This window comes from Mytilus trossulus, chromosome 11, assembly GCF_036588685.1.
Source record: "Mytilus trossulus isolate FHL-02 chromosome 11, PNRI_Mtr1.1.1.hap1, whole genome shotgun sequence".
NCBI lineage: Eukaryota > Metazoa > Mollusca > Bivalvia > Mytilida > Mytilidae > Mytilus > Mytilus trossulus.
Window position 1 is genome coordinate 3027735 of NC_086383.1, and position 26997 is coordinate 3054731.

Below are 26997 nucleotides of genomic sequence, written 5' to 3' on the forward strand. Positions count from 1 at the left end.
GTAATGTAATACCTTTAAATTAGTTTTTGTAAATTGTCCTTCAAATATAAAACACAAATGATATATAAAAAATAAATATGATTTACAACATGTAGAACACAAGGAGAACACATTAAAGAACACAAGAATATGTAAAATATGTCTTTAAAATACATGTCTTGAAAAACACAAATAGTAATTAAAGTATGACAAATGAACAAATTTTAAAAATATATTAAGAATTCAATAACTATTCCATTTTAAATATTGGCAAATTAAAAGTTTTGAACATATGTTGATCTACAACATAAATATCCATCTTTTCTAAAATGAATAAAAATTTACTACAAGCAAATTATGCTGACACAGACTAGAAAGCTTCTCTCCCATAATACATCATTTCTTGATAATTGCATTGGGCCATTCCAGTGAATTCTGATAATGGGGGATGGATAGTTCTTTCTGAGGGGTGTAAAATTTCTACATCTTATGGGTGAAATCTCCCCATCCATCCCCACCTGTCAGTAATTAACTGGAATGGCCCATTGAAGTTAAGTTTAACAAATTGAATTGATATTTTCTGTATGGCAGAATATCTAAATGATACAGTCTGTTAATGCATATTTTGTAATCGATGTACAGTAAAAAAAAATAACCGGAATCAATGTACTAAAATGAAACAAATCATAAAATGACACAAAAAGAGACCTGCTACATTATGCATTTAGACACAACAAATGTAATATCAATAATAACATAACAGTAAACATGATATGGTATATTTGTGTTCATGGTAAAGTAGTCATACAATATGGAATGTTTGGCTTAAAAATCAAATATTTAAGACAAAAACTTATCGCTGATGACCTGACTTATCAAGAAGAAAGAAGTAATTGGAAACAATTAAGTCATGATATCAATGTTAACTAAGTGTGGTACAGGTTAATTTATTGGCATCAATATAATGATTCTACAGCATTTAAATCTTAAATGTTTCTTTTATTCCTGGTCATAAAATTAAGAAATATTCATGCAATATAAAGCTAAATTAGAAACGAAGAGAAAGTAATGGAATGAATATAAAACATAAAAAACAAAGACTAATCAACAGGAAAATAAAAAAGAAGGGTTTTTTTTCTCATCTGCAAATTGATTTTCATGTCATAACAAACCACTGACTAAAGAACAGTGAAGTACAAGAATTTAAAAGAAAACATTCCAACATCATTGCATGCCTTTTAAATGTCATAAAGAAAGAGAAACTATAGAACAAGAGTTACGAAGAAAGTTTGTTTCCTAATTCACGTGTTTTGTTAACATCCTGACTAAAGATGTATGTCCATTATCTGCTGCAATGTTTAAAGGGGATTTCCCATCTAGTCTACATATCTGTGTATCTGCTCTTTTATCATCTAACAATAAACGTACAATATCCTTATGTCCTACTTCACATGCATTAAATAATGGTGATGTTCCATCTTCTTTTGTCATGTTAATGTTAGCTTTGTGGTCCAGAAGACAACGGACTGCACCTATCCTACCCATAAAACAGGCTATATGTAATGGAGAAGAACCAGCATCCACGTCAAAGACATAATCTACTGACTTATTACTGATATAATCTTTTACATTTAATGGCATATTCTCTAAAAAGCTATCAAATAATTCTTGTTTATATTCATCTAATGTTGGGTATGAATCATTATTTAATGTATCTGTTATTTTTTGTTTACTATGACCACATATATTACAGTCAGCATTGTTCTCTAACAGTAACTGTGTTATCTCTATGTTTCCATTCCTTGCACTGAATAATAAAGCATTACCTCCATCATAGGTCGTGGCATTAATGTTTGGTTTATACTTCATTAATAACTGTACTATACTGGTGTGGTTACCAACACATGACCTGATCAGTGGTGTAAAGCCTTCTTTGTCACAAAGATCAACATTAGGATTCTTCTCTAACAGTAACTTTACTATATCAGTATCTCCATTATAACTTGCCCAGTACAGAGGACTATAGCCATTCTTGTGACATAGATCAACATTAGGATCTTTCTCTAACAGTAACTTTACTATATCAGTATGTCCTTGCTGACTTGCCATGTACAGAGGACTACGGCCATCCGTGTCACATAGATCAACATTAGGATTCTTCTCTAACAGTAACTTTACTATGTCAGTATGTCCTTCATGACTTACCAATAACAGAGGACTATAGCCATAATTGTTACAAAGATTAACATTAGGATTCTTCTCTAACAGTAACTCTACTATATCAGTATGTCCTTTATGACTTGCCCAGTACAGAGGACTATAGCCATAAATGTTACATAGATCAACATTAGGATTCTTCTCTAACAGTAACTTTACTATATCAGTATGTCCTTGCTGACTTGTCATGTACAGAGGACTACAGCTATCCTTGTTACATAGATCAACATTAGGATCCTTCTCTAACAGTAACTTTACTATGTCAGTATGTCCTTGCTGACTTGCCATGTACAGTCCAGTAACCCCATCATCTCTACACTGATCCACATTCACATCATTATGTAACAACCACTGTACTATATCAGTATAACCATCATAACAAGTACATATCAGTGGAGTATTACCTGATCCATACTCCTCTTTAGGTCTCACTGTATCCTTGGTACTGGTTAATATTACTTGTTGTGGTTTATCTAGTTGTTGTAAGTATTGTATTAACTTTTGTCTGAATGATGATACTTTCATATTATTGTTACTTAATACAGCTGACACCTTTCTTGCTGACCAGTCCTTTATAAACCTTTCTAAATATGATTCTAAATAATCATCTGGTATTTCTATAATGAAGTCTATATTACTGTTCTTGTCATCTGGTGACTTCTGCCAGATAAAACGTTCATGTACTAAATCACTATCACCATGGTGTATTAAACATTCTATCATTTTCTGACCAAAGTAATGAGCAAGAAAGTCAAACAGTTTATCATGTAGAGTTTTATAAATACCATTCTGTTTACATATAAATGTTCCATCTAGAGTTTCAAGTGCTTTTTTTAGTTTTGCCTTTGGTATACTGTTGAACTCACAAGCCTCACATGTGTCTTGTATGATCTGTCGTTGTTCATCTGTCATTTTACCCTGGAACCATGTTTCATTTAGCTGATTATTAAAGAGAACACATAAAGCAAGACTACATATTTTATAGTTTCCTTCATCACCATGCTCACTTAACCTGTCTAGCTCACTTTTATAGACATCAAAAGGATTTTTGAAATATTCTTTGACATCTACATCTTCTTTTTCGTGATATAAAGAACATAAGAGTGGGAAAAAATCACATTTAGAAGATAAATCATAAATATCTGTCATGCTTCTGCCAATATAAATTTTTGCTATATTTGTTTTCTCTACAGATGTAAGACATAACTTATCTGATATTAAATTACATTCACAGAATTTAAAAGGTGATAATATATTAAACTTATCATCTTTATAAACTTGTAATCTACAAGATACAATAATCTTACAATATGTGTCTGCCATTATTGTTTTAATCACAGGTAACAGTTGTTTCCAGTTCTCAATCTGTTGTTGGTTGGCAGTGAAATTTCCACAAATATCATCTACAATGAAGACGGTCTGTTTACCAGGCTGATAATAATCTCTAATGTCTGTTGGTGAGTACACTGGTATTATATTGTATCCTTCCTTCTTTAAAAGAAGTGCTGTGTGTCTTGCAATAAATGATTTTCCAACTCCTGATGGGGCGGTTAATGTCAAACAACTGTTGTCCTGTAACTGTTCCATGACATAATCACTGGCTCTTGTAGACACGAACATCTTATCTTTCTTTTCCCAGTCTTCTATTTGTTTTTTTATCAGCTCTGAAAATATATTAAGTGTAGCTAATTAGAAATAAAATAAATGGGGAATGTGTCCATGGGACACAGATGATGCCCCCGCTTGCATATCATATAAAATTATAAAGGGACATAACTGAAGAACAGTAAAAGTGATGCTACCCAAATTTGTTATTGATCTGAGTTTTGTAGTAATAAGTATTATGTATAAGTTTCGTAATATTTTGTTGAGACAAACTAAGTTAGAGAACTGAAACGAAAAATTCAGCAATTTTTCCTTTTGTAAATGACATAACTCTAGAACAGTAAAAGTTACACCACCAAAAACCAAACTTGATCTGTATTTTGTGGTTATAAGCATTGAGTATAAGTTTCATAACATTTGGTTGAGGCAAACTTAAGTTAGAGAGCAGAAACTAAAGCAGCACAACTCTAGAACGGTTTAAGTGACTCCACCAAAATTCAAACTTGATCTGTATTTTGTAGTAATAAGCATTGTGTATAAATTTGATAACATTTGGTTGAGGCAAACTAAAGAAAGTGAATGGAAACGAAAAAAATTGCAATTTTTCCATTTGTGAAGGGCATAACTCTAGAACGGTTAAAATGAAGCCTCCAAAATTCAAACTTGATCTGTGTTTTGAGGTAATATGCCAGCTTTAGCTGGCACTTATGGTAGAAGCATCGTTTTGGGACAAAGAACGATAACTCTTGCTAGACGACCCATCTGAAAAGAATCGTCACTCTCGTTAAATCTCGTACGATTATTTTTTATTAATGGCTGCCAAAATTCTCGTTTAATCGCGATCTTGTAAAAACAGGCAGAACGGAACAAATTCGATGTTAAATACGACATGAATTTTTATTTGTTTGCAAAAACAAGAATTCAGAAATGTTGGCTACTTGTGTAGCTTATTTAAATTTTATTGTACCACGGAAATTACCGAAGTAATGACAACAACATCCGACGCCATGTTTCGTCTGCTTCAACATTCCATTATCAGTGAGGTCAAAGCAAATTAACTGTCCTAAATAATCACAGGTACTTCATTCAAAAGTCACAAAATCATAGTTAACGAAAACATATTTAGCGTAAAAGTTCCGTCCAGCCATGGGAACACAGAAAAAAAACTCTGCAAGCATTTCTTTTTACAAATTGACCATGTCGGGCATGCGGGGTAAACTCCGGTGCACTGGTTGACCATGACTCCTTATGTTCATCTGCCACATATCATTATTCCCAACACAAAGGAACAGTGATAATTATACAGTTGAATGTGATCACGGTTATTCATGTAGTCAATGGCGAATCCAGCATTTTTCATAAAAAAAAGGGGGGGTCTGACGGTGCGCTCCAGTCATGCTTCAGTTATTCCCTATATAATCATCATTTTTTCCCTAAAGAAAAGGGTCTCCCTCTGGATCCTTTGGTAGTCCACAGACTTATTCAAAACTTAACAAAAGTTAAAACATTCAAATAATTCACAATCTTCTTATTCTGTACTTTCTAAATGGCAAACTCTCAAGACATCTTTTCATTGATTATGTCAAACCTTATACAGTCCCAGGAAATGGAAACTGTTTTGTTTTCTCTCTCTAAGTTTAATCATAAAAGGAGACTTGAGTCTGAGTAGTACATTTAGAACTGAGTACTGTATATATTGTATGCTTCAATATTGTCCAAAATTGGATTTTATGGGAAGATGGAGTTATTATGATAACCCATGAGAATAAACCATGATGTGTATATAGGGCATGGTACTTGGAAGAATGTGGGCTACATCCTTTAAAATTCAAGCTGCAGCAGTCGCCTGCATATTTTATGCATCAGTTTATCCCTGATCAAAACATTTTCACTCTACCCAAGTACTTTATGACTATATCACTATCAGGTTCACATTTCAACCTATTTAGCAATACACACTTATGATATAACATCACAGTACAAAAATTGTACTCAGTAACCAAATTGCATCTATTCAACAAAAAATACCTGCAAAAAACTTACAAGTTTTGTTTCACCATGTGAATTATCTTATTATCATCTTTTTACTCTGGTACATTAATAATAAGTGATAGATTTCTCTTAGAAGAAATTTAAAGGTCTGAGTGACTATAAACTATACAGAGAACAATACCTGTTGTATTTGTTCAATGGGACAAAAGAACTGCAAAAAGTTTAAATGGACAGGTAACTACCAGGTGAATCTATGGAAAGGTTCAATTGGGTTCCAATAAAATGAGCAAATTAAATGTGTTACCATGAACATCCTTTTCTTCCAAAAATAATAGTTACAGCATGAAATAAAACAAAATCTCTTTTTATATCCCAGTTTAAAGGATTTGAAATTAACCATACATGTAAAGATGTATGGAATTTGGGTTCCTGTCTCATTACAGGATCATGGATTGTTTGGATGTTATTTCAAACTAATTTTTCAATGACTGTACATGGACTCAAAATTAAATTGGTATAACTCTATTGTAAACAAGGGAAGTCTACAAAATAAGCACAGAATAAACTTTTGTCTGGTACATAAAAAAAAGTTTGTTAAAAAAAACTGACAATTTAGGTAAAATTAGGGTATTCTCATGTTAGCAAATTTATTTTCATGACCAAAAAAAAAAGTGCAAACCTAAAGGCAATAAAATGCTTTGCCATGCACAGCCTGATACGACTGCAGATGAATATTGAGCATATAAATAACACCATTTTTTTTTTTATGTCAGTTGAAATCAAACATATTTTAATTTTAGATCCTTTAGATCAATATGAACTAATTTGAAAACAGGCACAGGTAGACCATTTCTATTCAGCAGAAGTCTCGAACTACGTGTACATATCTCCTTAATTCCATATGATATTAAGTCCTACTAACTATTGAAAATGTGTACATTTAATTTTTTTCTAGCTCCTCTCGTGTGAAAGCAGAACCTTTTTGGTCACTATTTATGTGTTGCGTCTAAATAAGAATTGTAACACTTTATAGTGACTGAACAGGTTAAACAAATACTTCTTAGGAAACAGAAAAAGAAGACAACTTGAAACAGCACAGCCATGCCAGTATATGTATGTATAAAACACAGATCAGAATAGCATAGACAATGTGTTAGTTCTATGTCCTTGTGAATTTATTGTGAGGAAAGTTATCAATAATTCTGCAGATAATGAAATTTATTCAAGTGTTTTGTACATTGCTGTTAAAATTTTCACACAATCAGTGAAACATTCAAACAAGCTAAACTTAATTTTTATTACTGAAAGTTTCAAACATTGACAAATGTTTTATTTACCAAATAACTCATGTGTTTCTGTGAGAGAAAAAAAATCATGTTCAATTTTTGGAATTAAAGGGAAAGATGATCATTTTCTCGCTCTGGTGCATGTCAATTGTGAATATATACTTACGGTTACCAAATATATTTTCTTTATCATGATACTCACATCAACATTATCAAGAAGTACATGTACATCATAGGAAAATGCACAGACTACAGATAAAATGTTTAAAACACCATATTTTGAGTGCATCTCCTGCCAAATCTGTACTAGATGAGTATAATTGATGTAAATAAGGTAATTTTTGGAAGAAAAACCCAAAATATAAAAATAAAAATACCCTCCAATAATGTACTATAACCCCAAAATCAATTCTTATCTTCCTTTTGAGTTTTGTGTATGAACCTCCTGGTAAAATTTCATGGAATTCCATTTACTTAACTCAAGTTATTGTCTGAAACCAAATGTGTTTTTTTAACATGCTTGTATTTCCCATTTCCATTCTCAATTTTTTTTTGCTATCATATAAGAACTTGAAAAGTAAGCTACATTATGTACATGTAACAAAAAAAATATATGCAAGAAATGACATAAAACTGACTCTGAATTAAATAGTACATGTCAGATATTGATGTAGAACTCACAAACTGAAGATGATCAGAAATACAAATGTTTTTATTCGAGTCAGATTTTTTTTTACCGAAGCCCTTCAGCGCTATCATTTAAAATTATTTAGTCAAAATTTAACACTAGTATTAAGGTTTATCATAACAAATTGGCAAATACAGTCTTATTATCACCTAAAAAATACTGTGTACAGACTGACATGTGCGGTTTGGGAAGTTTTTATGTTTTTTGATATATAAAAGTTAAATTTAATTTGCATATCTGAAAGATAAAATCATTTTTGGCAAAGATCTGGATTCAAAATATTTTTTTGTCCTATGCTTTTTTATTCATCAATTTGGGAATCAGAATATTTTTTTCAAGAAAAATAGCATTTTTCATCTGAACTTATAATTTTATTTTAGATATAAACAAAACGTAACGTTATTGTAGCCTTGGACATTCGTTCTGAACATGCATGAAATATTTGCCACTGAACGTTAAACCACCAACAACCAATCAATATCTAGGACATTATAAAGCTGGCATTTAAGGTAGCGCCTTCCTCATATTAATCATTGTGTAAAAGTTTTATAACATTTGGTAACATTTGGCAAACCAGAATTAAAGAACGAAAACCAACTTTGGGACGTATGGACGTACGGACGGACGTACATACATACGTACGGACAAGGGTAAAACTTAATGCCTCCTCCATTATGGCGAGCCATAAAAAACTTACTATTCATATGAATTAATTATAATAATTTAAAACAGATATAAAATGTTGAAATAAGTCCATGGTGTAAGTTGTTTCACATTTTGTTATCTCAAAACCTTTCATACCTTACTATACAATTTGCTATACAATATCTGTTGTACTCATTGTTGATGTCTGGATGCTGACCAGTGGTTGTATACCTGCCTGTCCTTTTGTCGATATTTGTCTCATTGGCCATCATATCACATCTACTTGTCTTGATACAATCGAAATGGAAAATAACCCCTCAAAAAATATACTTATTAGTAAGACACTAACATATTGTCTTGGTTAACCAAGGATCAGTTCTATTAAAATTATAACAAATTGTAAAATAAATCATTAAAATACATGATTTTGGAAGTTTATATATTAGGGTGTAAAAGTGTTGACCGAAGTACAAAAATGTGCGCATGGTGAACGCTTTTACAACCCTATGAAGATACAAAAAGAAGCATTCAATACTTATAATTACAGCTTTTAGCTATGATCAGGAAAACACCAATTTAATTTTTTTTTATTTTAATTTTACTGTGCACTTTAATGTGGGACCACATGTTATCATGAATGATAAGTTTTATTGAGTGATGCAATTGCTTAAGGAATAACACGTGATTTGCAGTTAGCCAATCAGAATAAAGTATTTCAATGAAACATACATCTAATGTAATTATATATGTATGATGGCTTGTTTCGAAGCTGAGACATTTGCACATGTGAGGTGAAATTTTCGGGGTCCAAAGTGATATTTATTTTTCAGTAATTTAGCATACCCTAAAAAAAAACTTGTAATGCAGCTTCTGTTGGTAATAAATCCTTTTTTTTCACACAATAACAATGAATAAATTATTTTAAAATTTAGTACTTTGCATACATTTAATAACTCCATAGGTTTTACAAATTTATTGAATGATGCTCTGCTCTTTGAATAAGCACAAACATGACAAATGGTTAAGCTCAGTCACTTGTTAAAAATTGAAACGTATCCAATAAGACATTTTATTTACCTACTATATATATTTGAGTTCATCAATTTGAGGTGAATAAAGGATAATGACCCTACTGAGATCTGACTATGCACACATTTTTACATGTGTATTCCAAGGTTACATGTCCCTTATAGGTTAGCCTAGATTCTGTTAAATCAGAGGTCAAGGTGATATAAACCCTGTCTCATGGACATGTATACCTGAAAAGGATTGTATATACCAAATAGAATGATAGTATTACTCTAAATAATAGAAACTGAAATGTCTCGCCTATTTTACTTATCATTGAACTCATGTTTAAAGTCTGTAATATCATGAATATGAAGGGTTTACTCATCATCTTACCATTAACAATGTACTATGAAAATGAAGTCACGGTCATATGAACCATACCAGGCAGATATGTACACCTCAAGATTGTTCCATTCACTAAATATAACTGACATATTGCTTATAGTATCTGAGAAATAAATCAAACCACACAAAATTGTCTAATGAACCATGGAAATGAGGTCAAGTATAAATGAAACCTGTCATACAGACTTGTATGCAACTGACAGTCATTCCATACATCAAATATAGTGGTCGTATTGATTATATAGTATCTGAAACACAGATCAAACGATACAAACTAAACATTACCCAATGAATCATGCACACAGTCATTCCATAAACCAAAAATTGTTGAACTATCGCTTATATTATCCGAGATATGGACTTTACCATGTAATTTTAACCTTGATACCTTGTGTGCGGATACCTTATGTTACAAAGATTGTGTCTGTCATATGTACATTGTCCTTGACCTTGATCCATAGAATAAGGTCGAGGTCAGGGGAACCCTACCTGACGGACATGTATACGTTGCAAGAACCAATATACCAAATATAGTTATCCTGATACTCATAATAAGTGAGTATTTCACTTAAAAAGAAAACTGTAATTCTTTTTCTCAAGCAGTCACACAACCATGAACATGAGGTATGAAGAAATCCAGGTCTTCTTCCTTCTGAAATATGAAGCTTTAAACAAATTGGTTATGCCGTAGATCCCACAGGATTTTCATACCCAAGTCTCCCATACTGCGACTTTCTTCACAGGCGAGACATTTCTGTAGGGAATGTTGATATTTGTTTCGATCAATATACGTGACGTATAGGAGTAAAACATTGCAAAATATATGAGAAAATGAAGAATAGGTAAATATTTACCCTGTCAATTGATAGTCTACTTTTATCTGTATCAATAAGTATATAATGTACCTTTGATGTGCCATGGTATTGGGTCTTTGAAAATTTCCATTGTTAGTTTCAGTTCTTTCAACTCTTCCAGTGATTGTTTGATTTCCAACATAATTTCCTGATTAGACTGGTCCAAGATTTTCACCTTTAACCCTTGACACTCTTGATACATTGTTTCATCTCCCAATCGACCTACAGCCTAGAAATGAATAGTTCAATTTTTGATATTTTTTTTATCCTTCAAAACATCATTCATTATCATGTATGTCTATAGATACAATAAATTAATCAGTTTCAATTCATTCAAACGAGCCTTGCTTGTAAATCAAGATTGCTAGGCAATGCTGTAAACATGAGGATTAAATTGTGTGTACAGTATACAGTTGTACCACAGGATCATAAATTACATTATAAAGTGTATTTTGCGCTGCTATTCAATAGGCCAAACATTGTGTCATTGTGGTAAATAAGTAAAAAATAATTAGGGAATGTGTCCATGGGACACAGATGATGCCTCTGCTTGCATATACTGTTAAAAAGGAACACAACTATAGAACTGTAAAAGTGGGCTACCAAAATTTGTACTTGATCTGATGTTTGTTGTAATAAGCATTGTGTATACGTTTCATAACATTTGGTTGATGCAAATTGTTTAACATTTCACAGCGGTATAGCATGTTACTTTAATTATTCTTCCCTTAGTCTATTTATTTAGTAATTACATTGTATCATAGATCATATTTATTTGTTCAGTGTATGTTCACTGGTGTTAATATGTCTTTCGATTGATTTAAGCCATTTCAATTGATATTTTATAGTGTGTCTTTCTATGTTGTGATGTTGCACTTTTATGTCAGATAAGGCTGAATGTTTGGTACCATTAAAACTTTAAACCCGCTTCAATTGTTTGCACCTGTCCTAAGTCAGGAATCTGATGTTCAGTAGTTGTTGTTTGTTGATGTGGTTCATAAGTGTTTCTCGTTTCTCATGTTTTATATAGATAAGACCCTTGGTTTACCTGTTTAAATGGTTTTACACTAGTAATTTGGGGGCCCTTATAGCTTGCTTTTCGGTGTGAGTCAAGGCTCCATGTTGAAGACAGTACTTTGACCTATATTGGTTTACTTTTATAAATTTTGACTTGGATAGAGAGTTGTCACATTGGCACTCATACCACATCTTCTTATATCTAATTTGAGAAAAGAAATTTGTAAAGTGGCATAACTCTAGAACGGTAAAGGTGATGCCACCCAAATTCAAACTTGATCTGTGTTTTGGGGTTATAAGCCTTGTAAATAAATTTCTAAACATTTGGTTAAGGCAAACTAACGTTAAAAACAATAACGAAAAATTCAGCAAGTGTATGAACAATGTAATTCATTTAATTATTGTGTTTTATTTTTGTATTATCAATTCCAAGTTTACTATCAACAGCGGTCACTGATATATTATATAGAGAGAAGGTATCTCACTTCCTACCTTATCATCAATATCAAAGTTTCAGTTTCATAACGGTAACCATGGTTACATATAAGAAAAACTCCAGTTCAGTACTTATCTGACAGAAATAGTTTTATAGGAACAACTCTGATGATGATTTTATCATAACTGCGGAATTCCCTCTTTGACGTGTTTCTAAATATATATACTGATTAATTCTGATTTTCCAAATAAAACATGAAGATTATGAGATGAAAATTATAGGGAAGTTGTTTAAATTCAATCTGTTTGTTTGTTTTTACCTTTTATAACAAGACAATCTTAAGAATCTGAGTTGTTCCTTAATGTAAAGCAAAACGGTTGACGTGAGGGCCTTGGAAAGGAGTCAATGGTAAAAGTCTTCAGCAATCGTATCCCAAAAACTGCATTTCACGACCTTTAACTTGCTCTACATTTAGCAACATCATCCAGGTTTATTAATATATTAAATCCCCAGATACAATTTAGAAACAAGAAACCATATGAAGCGTTCAGTTACATTTTGGTAGCAATTCACCTAGTTTCAGAGCAGATGATTTTTTTAACATGAACAATGAGATTACCCATAGTGTTTTAGATTCTGAAAAGGAGAATTGGAATGCTGCATAATGCAAATGGGAATGGTGTAGTGTCTGATGTGGAATGGTTTATGGTGCAATGTGGAATGGTGTATGGTGCAATTGGAATGGTGCATAGTGCAATGTGCACTGTGGAATGGTGTAGTGTTTGATGTGGAATGCAGAATGGTGTATAAGGTGCAATGTGGAATAGTGTAGCGTATGATGTGAATTGCAGAATGGTGTATTGTGCAATGTGGAATAGTGTAGTGTTTGATGTGGAATGCAGAATGGTGTATAGTGCAATGTGGAAGTTTATGACATCCTTCCTCAGTCCCAAAGATCCCTTCAGAGGCAAGATGGTAAGAAAAGTTTATTGATTACTGAATTCAAATATTATTTTACTTGAGCTATTTATTGACAATGGGATCATAGTCCGACATGTTCAATATAAATCCAAGTATAAATGTAGAGATACTTACATCTGATATCTCCCTCCAAGCTGTATTGAAATAAGTAGTGTCTATTGTATTACTATCATGATGAGCTAGTTTATTCCTGTAACATTTTATCCTGGCTAGATCAGATCCTGGAGTTGTTTCCCCTGGTGGTGGTAGACTGTCAAATCCATTGATTGGAGGATTGATAGATGTCAAGTTTCTGATCAAACAGATCATCAACGTTACATCAAATGTTTTGGAATCCGGAACCCCTGTAACATCAACAGCAACAGAAATGTAACACTTATAGTCGTAAATTCATTTTTTTACATTGACATAAATAAGGCCGTTAGTTTTCTCGTTTGAATTGTTTTACATTGTCTTATCTGGGCCTTTTAGAGCTTTTATATGCGGTATGGGCTTTGCTGATTGTTGAAGGCCGTACGGTGACCTATAGTTGTTAATGTCTGTGTCATTTGGGTCTTTTGTGGATAGTTATCTCATTGGCAATCATACCACATCTTTTTTTTATATATAAAAGGTGTTATGCTGGAGTATTTCACTCACCATTTTAAATGTTACGTAAAACTAATTACAGATAAAATATCACTTTAAAAATACTGACAAAAAATATTATATCTTTGAAATAATTAATAATTTCATTTACATGTATAAGAGGACAAGGTTTTTTAGTTTGTAGCCTGTTTACAGAATTTTTGTGTGAAAGATCACTTTAAAATTCATTTTATATTTAAAGTCTTTATCATAAGGACAGGATCGTTAAGTATTTAAGAATGAAACAGCTTATCCAAAATGGTTCAAAATAAAATCTTATGGAATTATGACAAAAGAGGAAAATAAACTTTAAGTTACCAATTCAACTCTGTAATTAGATCTTTAAATGTGAACTTAATTAAGTTACAAGTATGTAAAAAAAGAATATTGAAGATGTTATTTCATAAATAAGATATTTTTTGTTTAGTAGCCATCAACAGAAAAAAAAATTGTGAACCACATATGTTAATGAAATCTTAATTTACAAAATTTCTGCAGTCACATAAAGACCTACCATTTCTTGGAATCAAAAGTTTCCACTGAGCCTGATTTATGATTCTCTTTATTTTTAAGTCCAAAAGAGTGTTGTGGCTTGAACTTAATGTTGAGGGTAGAGAGGTAGGTGGAAATTCTCTGTCAAAATAAGTACGGACTGCTCTAGGTGTCACTCCTTTCAATAACAAGGTTAACCGGACATAATTCTCCTCTTCTTCAGAAAGAGAAGCCATGATTTCAGATTGGTTTTACAATAGAAACCTACATCATTGTTACTTAATGGTTCATGTGTTCCTACAAAAAATAAAAGATGTCACTGAAACATGAAAATGATATGGTGATAGCAACTAGAGGCTCCAATGATGTTGATATGAAACCGGGTGGAAAAAGCCATGAGTATAACAACCACTCGGTTGTAAAGATATGTAGATTCTTTATTAAAGGTTTAAGGTGACATCATCAAAATAACTTTGTCTCATATAAAGACCATACAAAACACAATCATAAAATACTATAAACACACGTGCAAAGAAAGATAACTCTGACCTGTACAAACAATCAATTTATCTTATTTGTAGATCTTGTCCTGTTGATCTTTATTTTTTTATTTCAGTTTCTCTCTATCAAATATTGTTTGTAAACAAATTGAACTTAAAAAAATGGGTAACCATTGTTGTTTTAAGAGCAATTTAAGTCTTGTTGACCTATTTGTAAATCTTTGTCCTGCAGATATTTGTTTGTCTTTGTGTATGTTATTTTTCTCTAATAACTAATTTAAGTTAGACCCTTGACTGTTATTTCAAAGGTAACTATCGTCCAGACAATTTTTTATAACAACATTATATCCTTGGGACACAATTTATTGTGAAAAAGTGTCCGATGGACAAAATTTCATGGCGGACAATATTTAATCCTACAAAATAACCCATGTATGTATGTATCCAATGAATTTCTGCCAATATAGGCACACCTCTGTATATGGAGTAAAACAATAAAAGAAGTTCCACCACAGCATTAGTATAGAGTTTTTAATCCATCAAAATATTTACACTATGAGCATTATGTACACAGTTCACAGTTCAAATTACGATATTATTTATCCTTTTATATGTAAAAGATAAAAATTGTCTGTATACTATTAAAATAGGAATATAAAACTTCTATTTATAATATTTAGCCTAGGCGATCAGCAAAAACCCTATTTGACCTTTCTACCTGACTTTTAAGTTCATCTTCCTCCAACTACTTATTAAATCCATTTTTGAAAGTATTTCATACATTTGTATCTCTTACTGTGTAAATTATATATTAATTGTCTACACAGAGGTTCAATTCTACAGCTTATATCATTTTCTGACTCAACACTGCCAGCATAGTGGAATGGATTAATAATCAGTTGCAAAATGTCTAGCTGGATATTATAATGTGGCAAAGCAAGAAGCTCACTACATTTACATATAATGTTTTTCAATATTGGTGTACGAATTCGATCTAGTGCTCTACAACACAGCAAAAAGTGTGATAGCGATTCTTCTGCCTGGTTACATAATTTACATGTTCGATCAACGTTGTTTTGATTGTAAGCTGCTCTAATCGTCTGTAGAATGTAGGTTCCAGTTGCAATTTTTATTCTTATTGGGATTCTGTTGATGTCTCTTTGATTAACACTATTCGCTAAGGCCAAATGATGAATTATCCCAACTTTAAATGATGATGTTAGAATGTCTTTCATTACGCGCGTCTGGCGTATGAAATTATAATCCTGGTACTTTTGATAACTATTTACACCACTGGGTCGATGCCACTGCTGGTGGACGTTTCGTCCCCGAGGGTATCACCAGCCCAGTAGTCAGCACTTCGGTGTTGACATGAATATCAATTATATGGTCATTTTTATAAATTTTCTGTTTACAAAACTTTGAACTTTCGAAAAACTAAGGATTTTCTTTCCCCAGGAGTAGATTATCTTAGCCGTATTTGGCACAACTTTTTGGAATTTTTGGTCTTCAATGCTCTTCAACTTTGTACATGTATATGTTTTGGCTTTTTCCCTATTTTGATCTGAGCGTCACTGATGAGTCTTATGTAGACGAAACGCGCGTCTGGCGTATGAAATTATAATCAGCTAAAGTCAGCTATCAAAATTTTAGGACAAAGGGCACAAGGCAATGGTGAAACCCCCCTAATCTCTCAGTCTTTCTAATATTAAGCAAATATTTAGTTAATAGGTAGACAAAAATTATAACCTGATGTTGGAAGGGGCAACTTTCCCCACTTGAGGTTGAGAGAGATTAAACAAGCAGCTGACCACAGTCTGCGCAATTAGAGAGACTAATTGAGCTCTGCAAATAATGAGCTATTGGATGAAAAAACCAAGCGCACCGGGTATGATGACCACGAATTTTATAGTTTTTTATATGGACGATAGGATAGAAAGATAAAAAACCGGGTCTAAAAACTATTGAATTGTGGATAGTGGTTATGGGTGATCTTAATTGATTTTAATTTTGATTGTTAGGATAAAGACATAGATCCAATAGCTAAAATTAGCTGGAATTAGTTGTTGAAAACGTCAAAGCCCTGAGAGGCATTATCAAAATGAACCACCTCCGATAGTACTCCCAGATGAGGAAAGATCAGTTGGTTCAGTTGATCGGAACGAAGACCAACATTATTTGAGCGTTGTCCCAACCCTATACGAGGAAGGATATTATCACCCAGGCCAAACAGCATGGGTTGAGAGGGGTTAAAATGATGTCGAAAGATCGACTACTGGAGATGTTACAGGAAAAGATCAGAGAAGACAGGAAAGCCATTGGGGATAAAATTGAGGTACATCCACTGAAGAAAGTCTTTACTGATGTATTTACTAACTGAAAGATTACCCCACTTATTTACAGAGGTGCAGACCTTCCTTGAGGTCTCTCGAATGTCAAGGATGGAAATTATAGACGATTGGGCATTGAAAGGATAGAAAGTCAATGTGTTGCTGCACTATGAAGATTAACCCAACAGGTAAGATGGATGATGAGAACGTGGGATTTTTATACTAGGGAAACTAGATGTTGACTTCCACCACGTGCACGGATTTGCTTGAAACACTCGAGGAGATGATTGAAAAGATCGGAGAAAAGATTGCACAGTGGACCTCTGAAAAAAGTGTCTGGACATCGAAGGCAATTGTAAAACTTCAAGTCAATCTTAACAATCACCGACCGATGGGTATATTAATTATCCGGCGTGGATCAAAGCCAAGAAGGATGTAATCAATGTGAAAAATAACGACGAGGTTGTTTCAAGTGGGTCATACTTTTGACCTTGCACCCTAACGAGGTAGACCAAAAACAAACAGACAGGGTTACACAGAGCTCAATCTGGTTAGCCTAAAGGATATTGATAAATTTGAGAAAGCCAATTCCATCCTTGCGGTTAATGTTTTTAGAAAGATGATAGTGAAGTATACCCGCTGCGCATTTCAAACGTTGGTGAACAACAGGAGAGAGAACTAAACTTACTGCTGATCGAAGGCTGCAGGTGCTTGGTCCACTATTAGAGCAAGGAAGTCCTGGACACCAACAAAGAGTGTTGCGTCATCCACAAGACAGTCAAGATCGAGCTGCCCAAAAAAGGGACATACCAGATGACCTTTGTCAACAACATCCACTCGATCAGAGTCCCTTTGGTGGTGTAAGCGGACTTTGAGCGCTTGTTTTACAGATAAGGTTGACCCCAAACACTATAAGGTAGAAATACACAGTTAGAAGTTTAGTTTCGCATTATGGTCATGGCGAATTTTTTAAATATGAAAGTTTTTGTACAATAAAAAAGATTTTTAGATAATGAAAGAATAATATAGCCTTCTTCACGGGATAATATGAACATTGAGATTGTTTTAGCATGTTTTATATGGCATTTATCTATTTGACAGTCCGTATTTTCCTATCCGTAACACCCATAGGTCGATAAATTATTGTAGTGTTTTTCCCCATTTTGATAGATATATATAAACAAGATTGAGTGATAGATTGTTGGTTGCTCTACGTCCAGTGGCAAATAGTTCATGTATTTTCAGGACGAGAACAAGTTCACAATAAATACAATAGGTAGGATGATACAATAGAGGCCATCTGGGATGATGGTCGGGGAAATTTGGACTGCCACTGGAAAATGAGGGTATGTTGGATAGGGACAGAAATTTTGCCTTGCAACAGGCCACCTACGGACCCCTCAAAGAGTTGTTGCATGGGTTCTTAACGTGCAAAGAGTGTGGCACTCTTTTTATCCACAAAAGACCAAATTGACACGAACATTAGCAACTATAGGTCAAGGTACGGCATTCAACAATGAGCAAAATCCATACCGCATAGTCAGCTATAAAAAGCCCCGATAAGACAATGTAAGACTATTCAAACGAGAAAACTAACGGCCTTATTTATGTAAAAAATTTCACGAAAAACAAATATGTAACGCATAAACAAACGACAACCACTGAAATACAGGCTCCTGACTTGGGACAGACCATACATAAATAATGTGGCGGGGTTAAACATGTTAGCGGGACCCCCCCCCCCCCTAACATGGGACAGTGGTATAACAGTACAACATAAGAACGAACTATCATCATCAGTTGAAAAAGGCTTAACTCATCAGTTGGACAAAATATAAGTGGACGTGGCCGGGTAATGTCTCTGGTTTCAGGAAAAAGTACCACTGTTCAAACCAACGCCTAGGGGTGTTCAAACGAACGCTTAGAGGTGTTCAAACCATCGATCAGGGGAGTTCACGACAACGCTATAAATAAATGACGTTTATAAAGATTACAGACCCTAAACAGTGTGAGGCGCTCGCAAGGGAGTTGCAAAAGATCAAGCGGAAGATTCAAGCCAGTAACATCGCCTCCCGAAGATTGGACTCAACTGGGACCTTTCCAATGTGTTAAGCCTTTGGTTGATGCTCAGCGAGAGGCAGCTCCATCGATCACCAACACGATAGTATACCTTCCTGCAGCAGTGAAAGCCCTCCCTCCTCCACCGTTTGACTACCCCCTTCACATTGCACCACCTACAGACACCATCCTCGGACCTCGAGCACAGCAGTGTTTGCAGCTCAGTAACAATCCTTCCGCATACCACACCTTTGGATCGCGAACTAAAACCGATGGTATCTTCATCGGAAGATAACCAGTTACTTCTGACGGCGATGATATTTCCGTGGAAGGTGTGAGGTACAAAGGAACCCTTGACCTCTGGGAACTCATTGTGAAAAAGAAACCAGAATCGTTCGAGCCCGAAGTTTTTAAGACCTTGTCGACTATGCATGGATCCTAAACAGTTCCGGTGCCATGTATCCAGTTAACTAACCCTCTTGAAAACCCGAAGGCGATAAACAGTTACAAGTTGACGAATATTGTGTCGCACATCTAAAGCAAGATAAACATTGTAGCGGACTTCAAACCGTATCTCTACCCTCCGACTTTGACCAACTCATCTATCGCTGCAACGCTGCCTACTGTGCTGAAAACAATGGTGTGCGCAACAAGACTGTGGCGATCCTCGATACCATGAAGAAAGGTGAACACATCAGCATCAAAGAATATAAGCAATTCCATCGTAATATTCTGTAAATAATTGTTAAGAATTAAGAAATGTTTTGCTGGTAATTTTGTTTGACACTATCCAAGACCTTGGAAAGTAAGGCTATGAGCGCTGCCACCTATGCAGCCATGATATGAGTTGAAAAGGTTGTAGCCAAAGTCGTCGACCATGACGTTGACAAAGTGAACCGCCCTCGAAAACTCAGTGTCCAACGCAGCATGCCCAATCGACATCTCAGTGTTAAACGCAGAAAGCCCTACAACCAAACCCAGTTAAACAATCTCATCTCTGGTCGAGGAATCGCTACCATTCACGACTTCCTCCAAAGCTATAAATTAATACATAATGTCTGACATCCTTACAATCACCGAAGGGTTGACCTTCGATGAAAGTCTTCAAAAATATTAATATCAGGTTCAAGAATTCGAACCTTAACCCGGCGCTTAACTTACCAACTCTTGAGCGGAGATCCGAATCAACATTGCAAGACCTGTTCCATTACCCAACCGAGCGTTATCTCGTGGTAGAAGGGCGACTTCAAAAGCACGACGGCACTGCTTATGCAGACGTTAATCTCATTTATCATGGCATCTCTTCAAAACTATCTGTTATCGACTTTCTGGCCAGCAGATTGAACACATTAACCACCCCGGCATCTCCAATACTATGCTGGGAATGTTAACCTACCCCCCCCCCCCCCCCCCGAAGACTTCTCTAAATCGTAGTGTCTCAATCAACTGTGGCATAAGGATTCTTCCACCAATGCCGAGGCTGAGAACACTGGATTTGCAACCTGCCATGGATACATTATCACCAAGCCCACTAAAAAAAGATCGTACTCGTTTGCCAGCCCCCTGAAACGTATTTTGGGATGATTACAACAAAATAGTGTATGGTTTCAGGCACGAACTCCCACTTGTTCGCAATTCAGATGCAAATACCATTCTTAGGGCAGCCACCGTCAATAACGTGGCAAACATAATCCTGATTAAGATCTCTTTGTTCCTCCCTCGCGTCACTCTTGCAGACGAAAACAAGATGCAACTGTACAAAACCATCAAGAATAAATCCAAGATCCACTGTGGATTTCGCATGAGACAGTGCGATTTCATAGCCATTCCCAAAGCCTAACAGTTTAACTGCCGCCTAGCTGCCAATAGTGGTCATGAAAAGCCTACATATATCATCGTTACCTTTCAAATTAAACCGACAGTGATAATGATAAAACATACAATGCTACCGTGTTCAATCACTATCGATTGCAAAATATCAATGTACTCTCAAAGCTGAACGCTACTCAGCCGTCGACTTGAATGCCGGTTTTTCCCAAAACAAAGTCGCCAGAGTGTTCAAGGAGGCTGTAGACTTCAGAAAAAAATTCTGCAATATTGACACTCTCCTCAGTTACGGAGGTCTCAACCCCTCTGATTTCATTGACCTATAGCCGGTCCGAGACCACAATTGTCGTCCCTTGATTTTCGTTGTTCACGAATATAGTCCCTAGTGTTAACAGTGGGTTACTTGCCAATAATTTTTATACCCCTTCCAAATTTATTTCTCCATGTTTAATGCCTCAAATTGTAAGTAGGGGGGTAAAACTACACTGTAAAAACATTTGGGTCCAGAATTGTACAGGAAAGTAGTGGTTTGGTCCAGCTGAAAAAGGTTAAAAATTAGCACTTCGGAAGCTGTCAAAAGATTTCAAGACACCCTAAACACAACATTGTCCATATTTTGAGTTAGAGGCGATGAAGTTTTCTATATTTTTGATTTAATTTGTCCCAAAAGTAGTACAACACACTGTAAAAATTTCATTGAGAAAGCGCAGGTGGGATTTTTTTAATTTTCATTTATGTTCTAAAAGAAATGCACTACGAATTAATTGTGTTCTCGGACCTAAGAGGTGAAGTCTGTAAATATAGAATCTGTACTTTGGCAACTTCCCTAAATGATTTGGTGGTTTCAATTTGTCAAATAGCATGAAACTAAAGGATTTAAACTTTTATTTTATAGAATTTCTGCAAAAATGACCAATTTTGGCATTTTATGGTCAAATTAGGCATTTTAAGGCTTTTTCAATATTGATGCATACATGGCATAATGACTTTTTATCTGACAGGTGTTTATGTGTCAATACTTGTGTTTCTATGCCTTTATCTAGTTCCTTCACTAGTTTATGAACTCAGAATCTACAGAAAAGGAGATTATCTCAGACAATATGTACAAAATGTGTTGTATAAATGACCCTTGTCTAACGCCCTGTTTGGATGAAGTCAAAAGTGGGGTTCTCGGTACATAAAATTTGAAGTCCACAATAAAGACCTCACTAAATTTGTATCAAAAGCACTTTACAATGTCTATTGTACCTGTTCCATCTCACATACTATCTTTCTTTTCTTCTGTAGGATAGCAAGTGGTTTGAATATAAGCCTGTTGAGACTAAAATTGCATCCAAGTTTTTCATTAAAAAGGCAAAAATCTTTATATCAGACCATACTTTCTGTAAGAAAGGTTAATTGCAAAAGCCTTTTTGTGCTCAGATTTGTTGTATCATGTCACATGAGTATAGAAATGATAAAAAAGACACAATTTTTTATTTCTTGTAGCCTCAATATGCATTTTTTAATGTGAATATGTGGCACGGCCTAAATTGACCCCTATTTTTTTCCAGTCTTACTTGGCTAAAGACAATTTTAAACTAATATGATATGTTATTTGTGACTTTTCTTTCCATTTAAAGTACATTCAATACATATGCAAGGATTATTTATAACCAAAAAGCTTCACAAATTTAAAATTGCTGGAAAATATTACATCTTCATGTAAAGCCCCCTTTCATTGAAAAACCTCAATTTTTAGGCCTAGGCTGATATAAATTTGACTTTTGAATAATTATGCTAAGTCTCATAAATCAAATGAGTACTCTATTGCTTTTAGTACATAATAAATGATATATTAGGGCATTTAAAAAGTATTTTTTTGCCATATTTTAATTTTCAAAGCCCAAAATGTTGATAGTTGAAATTATTCAATTTTAACGTCAAAATTTAACATGCAAAGATGAGTATAGAATTTAACATATTGTCTGTAATATATATCCTATTGTTATGAAACTTTGCAAGCAGTGTTATAATTTATTAAGCTTTGGTCATACCAAGTTTTTCTAAGATTTGTCAACTCTTTCTATCCTAAGAGGTGAAGTCTGTAAATATAGAATCTGTACTTTGGCAACTTCCCTAAATGATTTGGTGGTTTCAATTTGTCAAATAGCATGAAACTAAAGGATTTAAACTTTTATTTTATAGAATTTCTGCAAAAATGACCAATTTTGGCATTTTATGGTCAAATTAGGCATTTTAAGGCTTTTTCAATATTGATGCATACATGGCATAATGACTTTTTATCTGACAGGTGTTTATGTGTCAATACTTGTGTTTCTATGCCTTTATCTAGTTCCTTCACTAGTTTATGAACTCAGAATCTACAGAAAAGGAGATTATCTCAGACAATATGTACAAAATGTGTTGTATAAATGACCCTTGTCTAACGCCCTGTTTGGATGAAGTCAAAAGTGGGGTTCTCGGTACATAAAATTTGAAGTCCACAATAAAGACCTCACTAAATTTGTATCAAAAGCACTTTACAATGTCTATTGTACCTGTTCCATCTCACATACTATCTTTCTTTTCTTCTGTAGGATAGCAAGTGGTTTGAATATAAGCCTGTTGAGACTAAAATTGCATCCAAGTTTTTCATTAAAAAGGCAAAAATCTTTATATCAGACCATACTTTCTGTAAGAAAGGTTAATTGCAAAAGCCTTTTTGTGCTCAGATTTGTTGTATCATGTCACATGAGTATAGAAATGATAAAAAAGACACAATTTTTTATTTCTTGTAGCCTCAATATGCATTTTTTAATGTGAATATGTGGCACGGCCTAAATTGACCCCTATTTTTTTCCAGTCTTACTTGGCTAAAGACAATTTTAAACTAATATGATATGTTATTTGTGACTTTTCTTTCCATTTAAAGTACATTCAATACATATGCAAGGATTATTTATAACCAAAAAGCTTCACAAATTTAAAATTGCTGGAAAATATTACATCTTCATGTAAAGCCCCCTTTCATTGAAAAACCTCAATTTTTAGGCCTAGGCTGATATAAATTTGACTTTTGAATAATTATGCTAAGTCTCATAAATCAAATGAGTACTCTATTGCTTTTAGTACATAATAAATGATATATTAGGGCATTTAAAAAGTATTTTTTTGCCATATTTTAATTTTCAAAGCCCAAAATGTTGATAGTTGAAATTATTCAATTTTAACGTCAAAATTTAACATGCAAAGATGAGTATAGAATTTAACATATTGTCTGTAATATATATCCTATTGTTATGAAACTTTGCAAGCAGTGTTATAATTTATTAAGCTTTGGTCATACCAAGTTTTTCTAAGATTTGTCAACTCTTTCTATCCTAAGAGGTGAAGTCTGTAAATATAGAATCTGTACTTTGGCAACTTCCCTAAATGATTTGGTGGTTTCAATTTGTCAAATAGCATGAAACTAAAGGATTTAAACTTTTATTTTATAGAATTTCTGCAAAAATGACCAATTTTGGCATTTTATGGTCAAATTAGGCATTTTAAGGCTTTTTCAATATTGATGCATACATGGCATAATGACTTTTTATCTGACAGGTGTTTATGTGTCAATACTTGTGTTTCTATGCCTTTATCTAGTTCCTTCACTAGTTTATGAACTCAGAATCTACAGAAAAGGAGATTATCTCAGACAATATGTACAAAATGTGTTGTATAAATGACCCTTGTCTAACGCCCTGTTTGGATGAAGTCAAAAGTGGGGTTCTCGGTACATAAAATTTGAAGTCCACAATAAAGACCTCACTAAATTTGTATCAAAAGCACTTTACAATGTCTATTGTACCTGTTCCATCTCACATACTATCTTTCTTTTCTTCTGTAGGATAGCAAGTGGTTTGAATATAAGCCTGTTGAGACTAAAATTGCATCCAAGTTTTTCATTAAAAAGGCAAAAATCTTTATATCAGACCATACTTTCTGTAAGAAAGGTTAATTGCAAAAGCCTTTTTGTGCTCAGATTTGTTGTATCATGTCACATGAGTATAGAAATGATAAAAAAGACACAATTTTTTATTTCTTGTAGCCTCAATATGCATTTTTTAATGTGAATATGTGGCACGGCCTAAATTGACCCCTATTTTTTTCCAGTCTTACTTGGCTAAAGACAATTTTAAACTAATATGATATGTTATTTGTGACTTTTCTTTCCATTTAAAGTACATTCAATACATATGCAAGGATTATTTATAACCAAAAAGCTTCACAAATTTAAAATTGCTGGAAAATATTACATCTTCATGTAAAGCCCCCTTTCATTGAAAAACCTCAATTTTTAGGCCTAGGCTGATATAAATTTGACTTTTGAATAATTATGCTAAGTCTCATAAATCAAATGAGTACTCTATTGCTTTTAGTACATAATAAATGATATATTAGGGCATTTAAAAAGTATTTTTTTGCCATATTTTAATTTTCAAAGCCCAAAATGTTGATAGTTGAAATTATTCAATTTTAACGTCAAAATTTAACATGCAAAGATGAGTATAGAATTTAACATATTGTCTGTAATATATATCCTATTGTTATGAAACTTTGCAAGCAGTGTTATAATTTATTAAGCTTTGGTCATACCAAGTTTTTCTAAGATTTGTCAACTCTTTCTATCCTAAGAGGTGAAGTCTGTAAATATAGAATCTGTACTTTGGCAACTTCCCTAAATGATTTGGTGGTTTCAATTTGTCAAATAGCATGAAACTAAAGGATTTAAACTTTTATTTTATAGAATTTCTGCAAAAATGACCAATTTTGGCATTTTATGGTCAAATTAGGCATTTTAAGGCTTTTTCAATATTGATGCATACATGGCATAATGACTTTTTATCTGACAGGTGTTTATGTGTCAATACTTGTGTTTCTATGCCTTTATCTAGTTCCTTCACTAGTTTATGAACTCAGAATCTACAGAAAAGGAGATTATCTCAGACAATATGTACAAAATGTGTTGTATAAATGACCCTTGTCTAACGCCCTGTTTGGATGAAGTCAAAAGTGGGGTTCTCGGTACATAAAATTTGAAGTCCACAATAAAGACCTCACTAAATTTGTATCAAAAGCACTTTACAATGTCTATTGTACCTGTTCCATCTCACATACTATCTTTCTTTTCTTCTGTAGGATAGCAAGTGGTTTGAATATAAGCCTGTTGAGACTAAAATTGCATCCAAGTTTTTCATTAAAAAGGCAAAAATCTTTATATCAGACCATACTTTCTGTAAGAAAGGTTAATTGCAAAAGCCTTTTTGTGCTCAGATTTGTTGTATCATGTCACATGAGTATAGAAATGATAAAAAAGACACAATTTTTTATTTCTTGTAGCCTCAATATGCATTTTTTAATGTGAATATGTGGCACGGCCTAAATTGACCCCTATTTTTTTCCAGTCTTACTTGGCTAAAGACAATTTTAAACTAATATGATATGTTATTTGTGACTTTTCTTTCCATTTAAAGTACATTCAATACATATGCAAGGATTATTTATAACCAAAAAGCTTCACAAATTTAAAATTGCTGGAAAATATTACATCTTCATGTAAAGCCCCCTTTCATTGAAAAACCTCAATTTTTAGGCCTAGGCTGATATAAATTTGACTTTTGAATAATTATGCTAAGTCTCATAAATCAAATGAGTACTCTATTGCTTTTAGTACATAATAAATGATATATTAGGGCATTTAAAAAGTATTTTTTTGCCATATTTTAATTTTCAAAGCCCAAAATGTTGATAGTTGAAATTATTCAATTTTAACGTCAAAATTTAACATGCAAAGATGAGTATAGAATTTAACATATTGTCTGTAATATATATCCTATTGTTATGAAACTTTGCAAGCAGTGTTATAATTTATTAAGCTTTGGTCATACCAAGTTTTTCTAAGATTTGTCAACTCTTTCTATCCTAAGAGGTGAAGTCTGTAAATATAGAATCTGTACTTTGGCAACTTCCCTAAATGATTTGGTGGTTTCAATTTGTCAAATAGCATGAAACTAAAGGATTTA

At 33.5% G+C, this 26997-nt stretch overlaps 1 protein-coding gene across 4 annotated transcripts in view; it reads right to left on the reverse strand.

Annotated features, from left to right (window-relative positions):
* Positions 1–253: 253 nt before the first annotated feature.
* The window catches only part of LOC134690648 (uncharacterized), a 226125-nt gene continuing 199381 nt past the window's right edge, over positions 254–26997 (reverse strand). For 2 of the 4 annotated variants that reach the window (XM_063550640.1, XM_063550639.1), the window contains exons 2-5: positions 14258–14532; positions 13231–13460; positions 10734–10911; positions 254–3860 (exon numbers count right to left, since the gene is read on the reverse strand). In XM_063550640.1, coding sequence (XP_063406710.1) covers positions 1276–3860; positions 10734–10911; positions 13231–13460; positions 14258–14471 — 3207 coding nt within the window. In that variant the 5' untranslated portion in view covers positions 14472–14532 and the 3' untranslated portion in view covers positions 254–1275. The remainder of the gene's footprint in view (positions 3861–10733; positions 10912–13230; positions 13461–14257; positions 14533–26997) is intronic. The other 2 variants (XM_063550641.1, XM_063550638.1) reach the window with 2 other exon arrangements.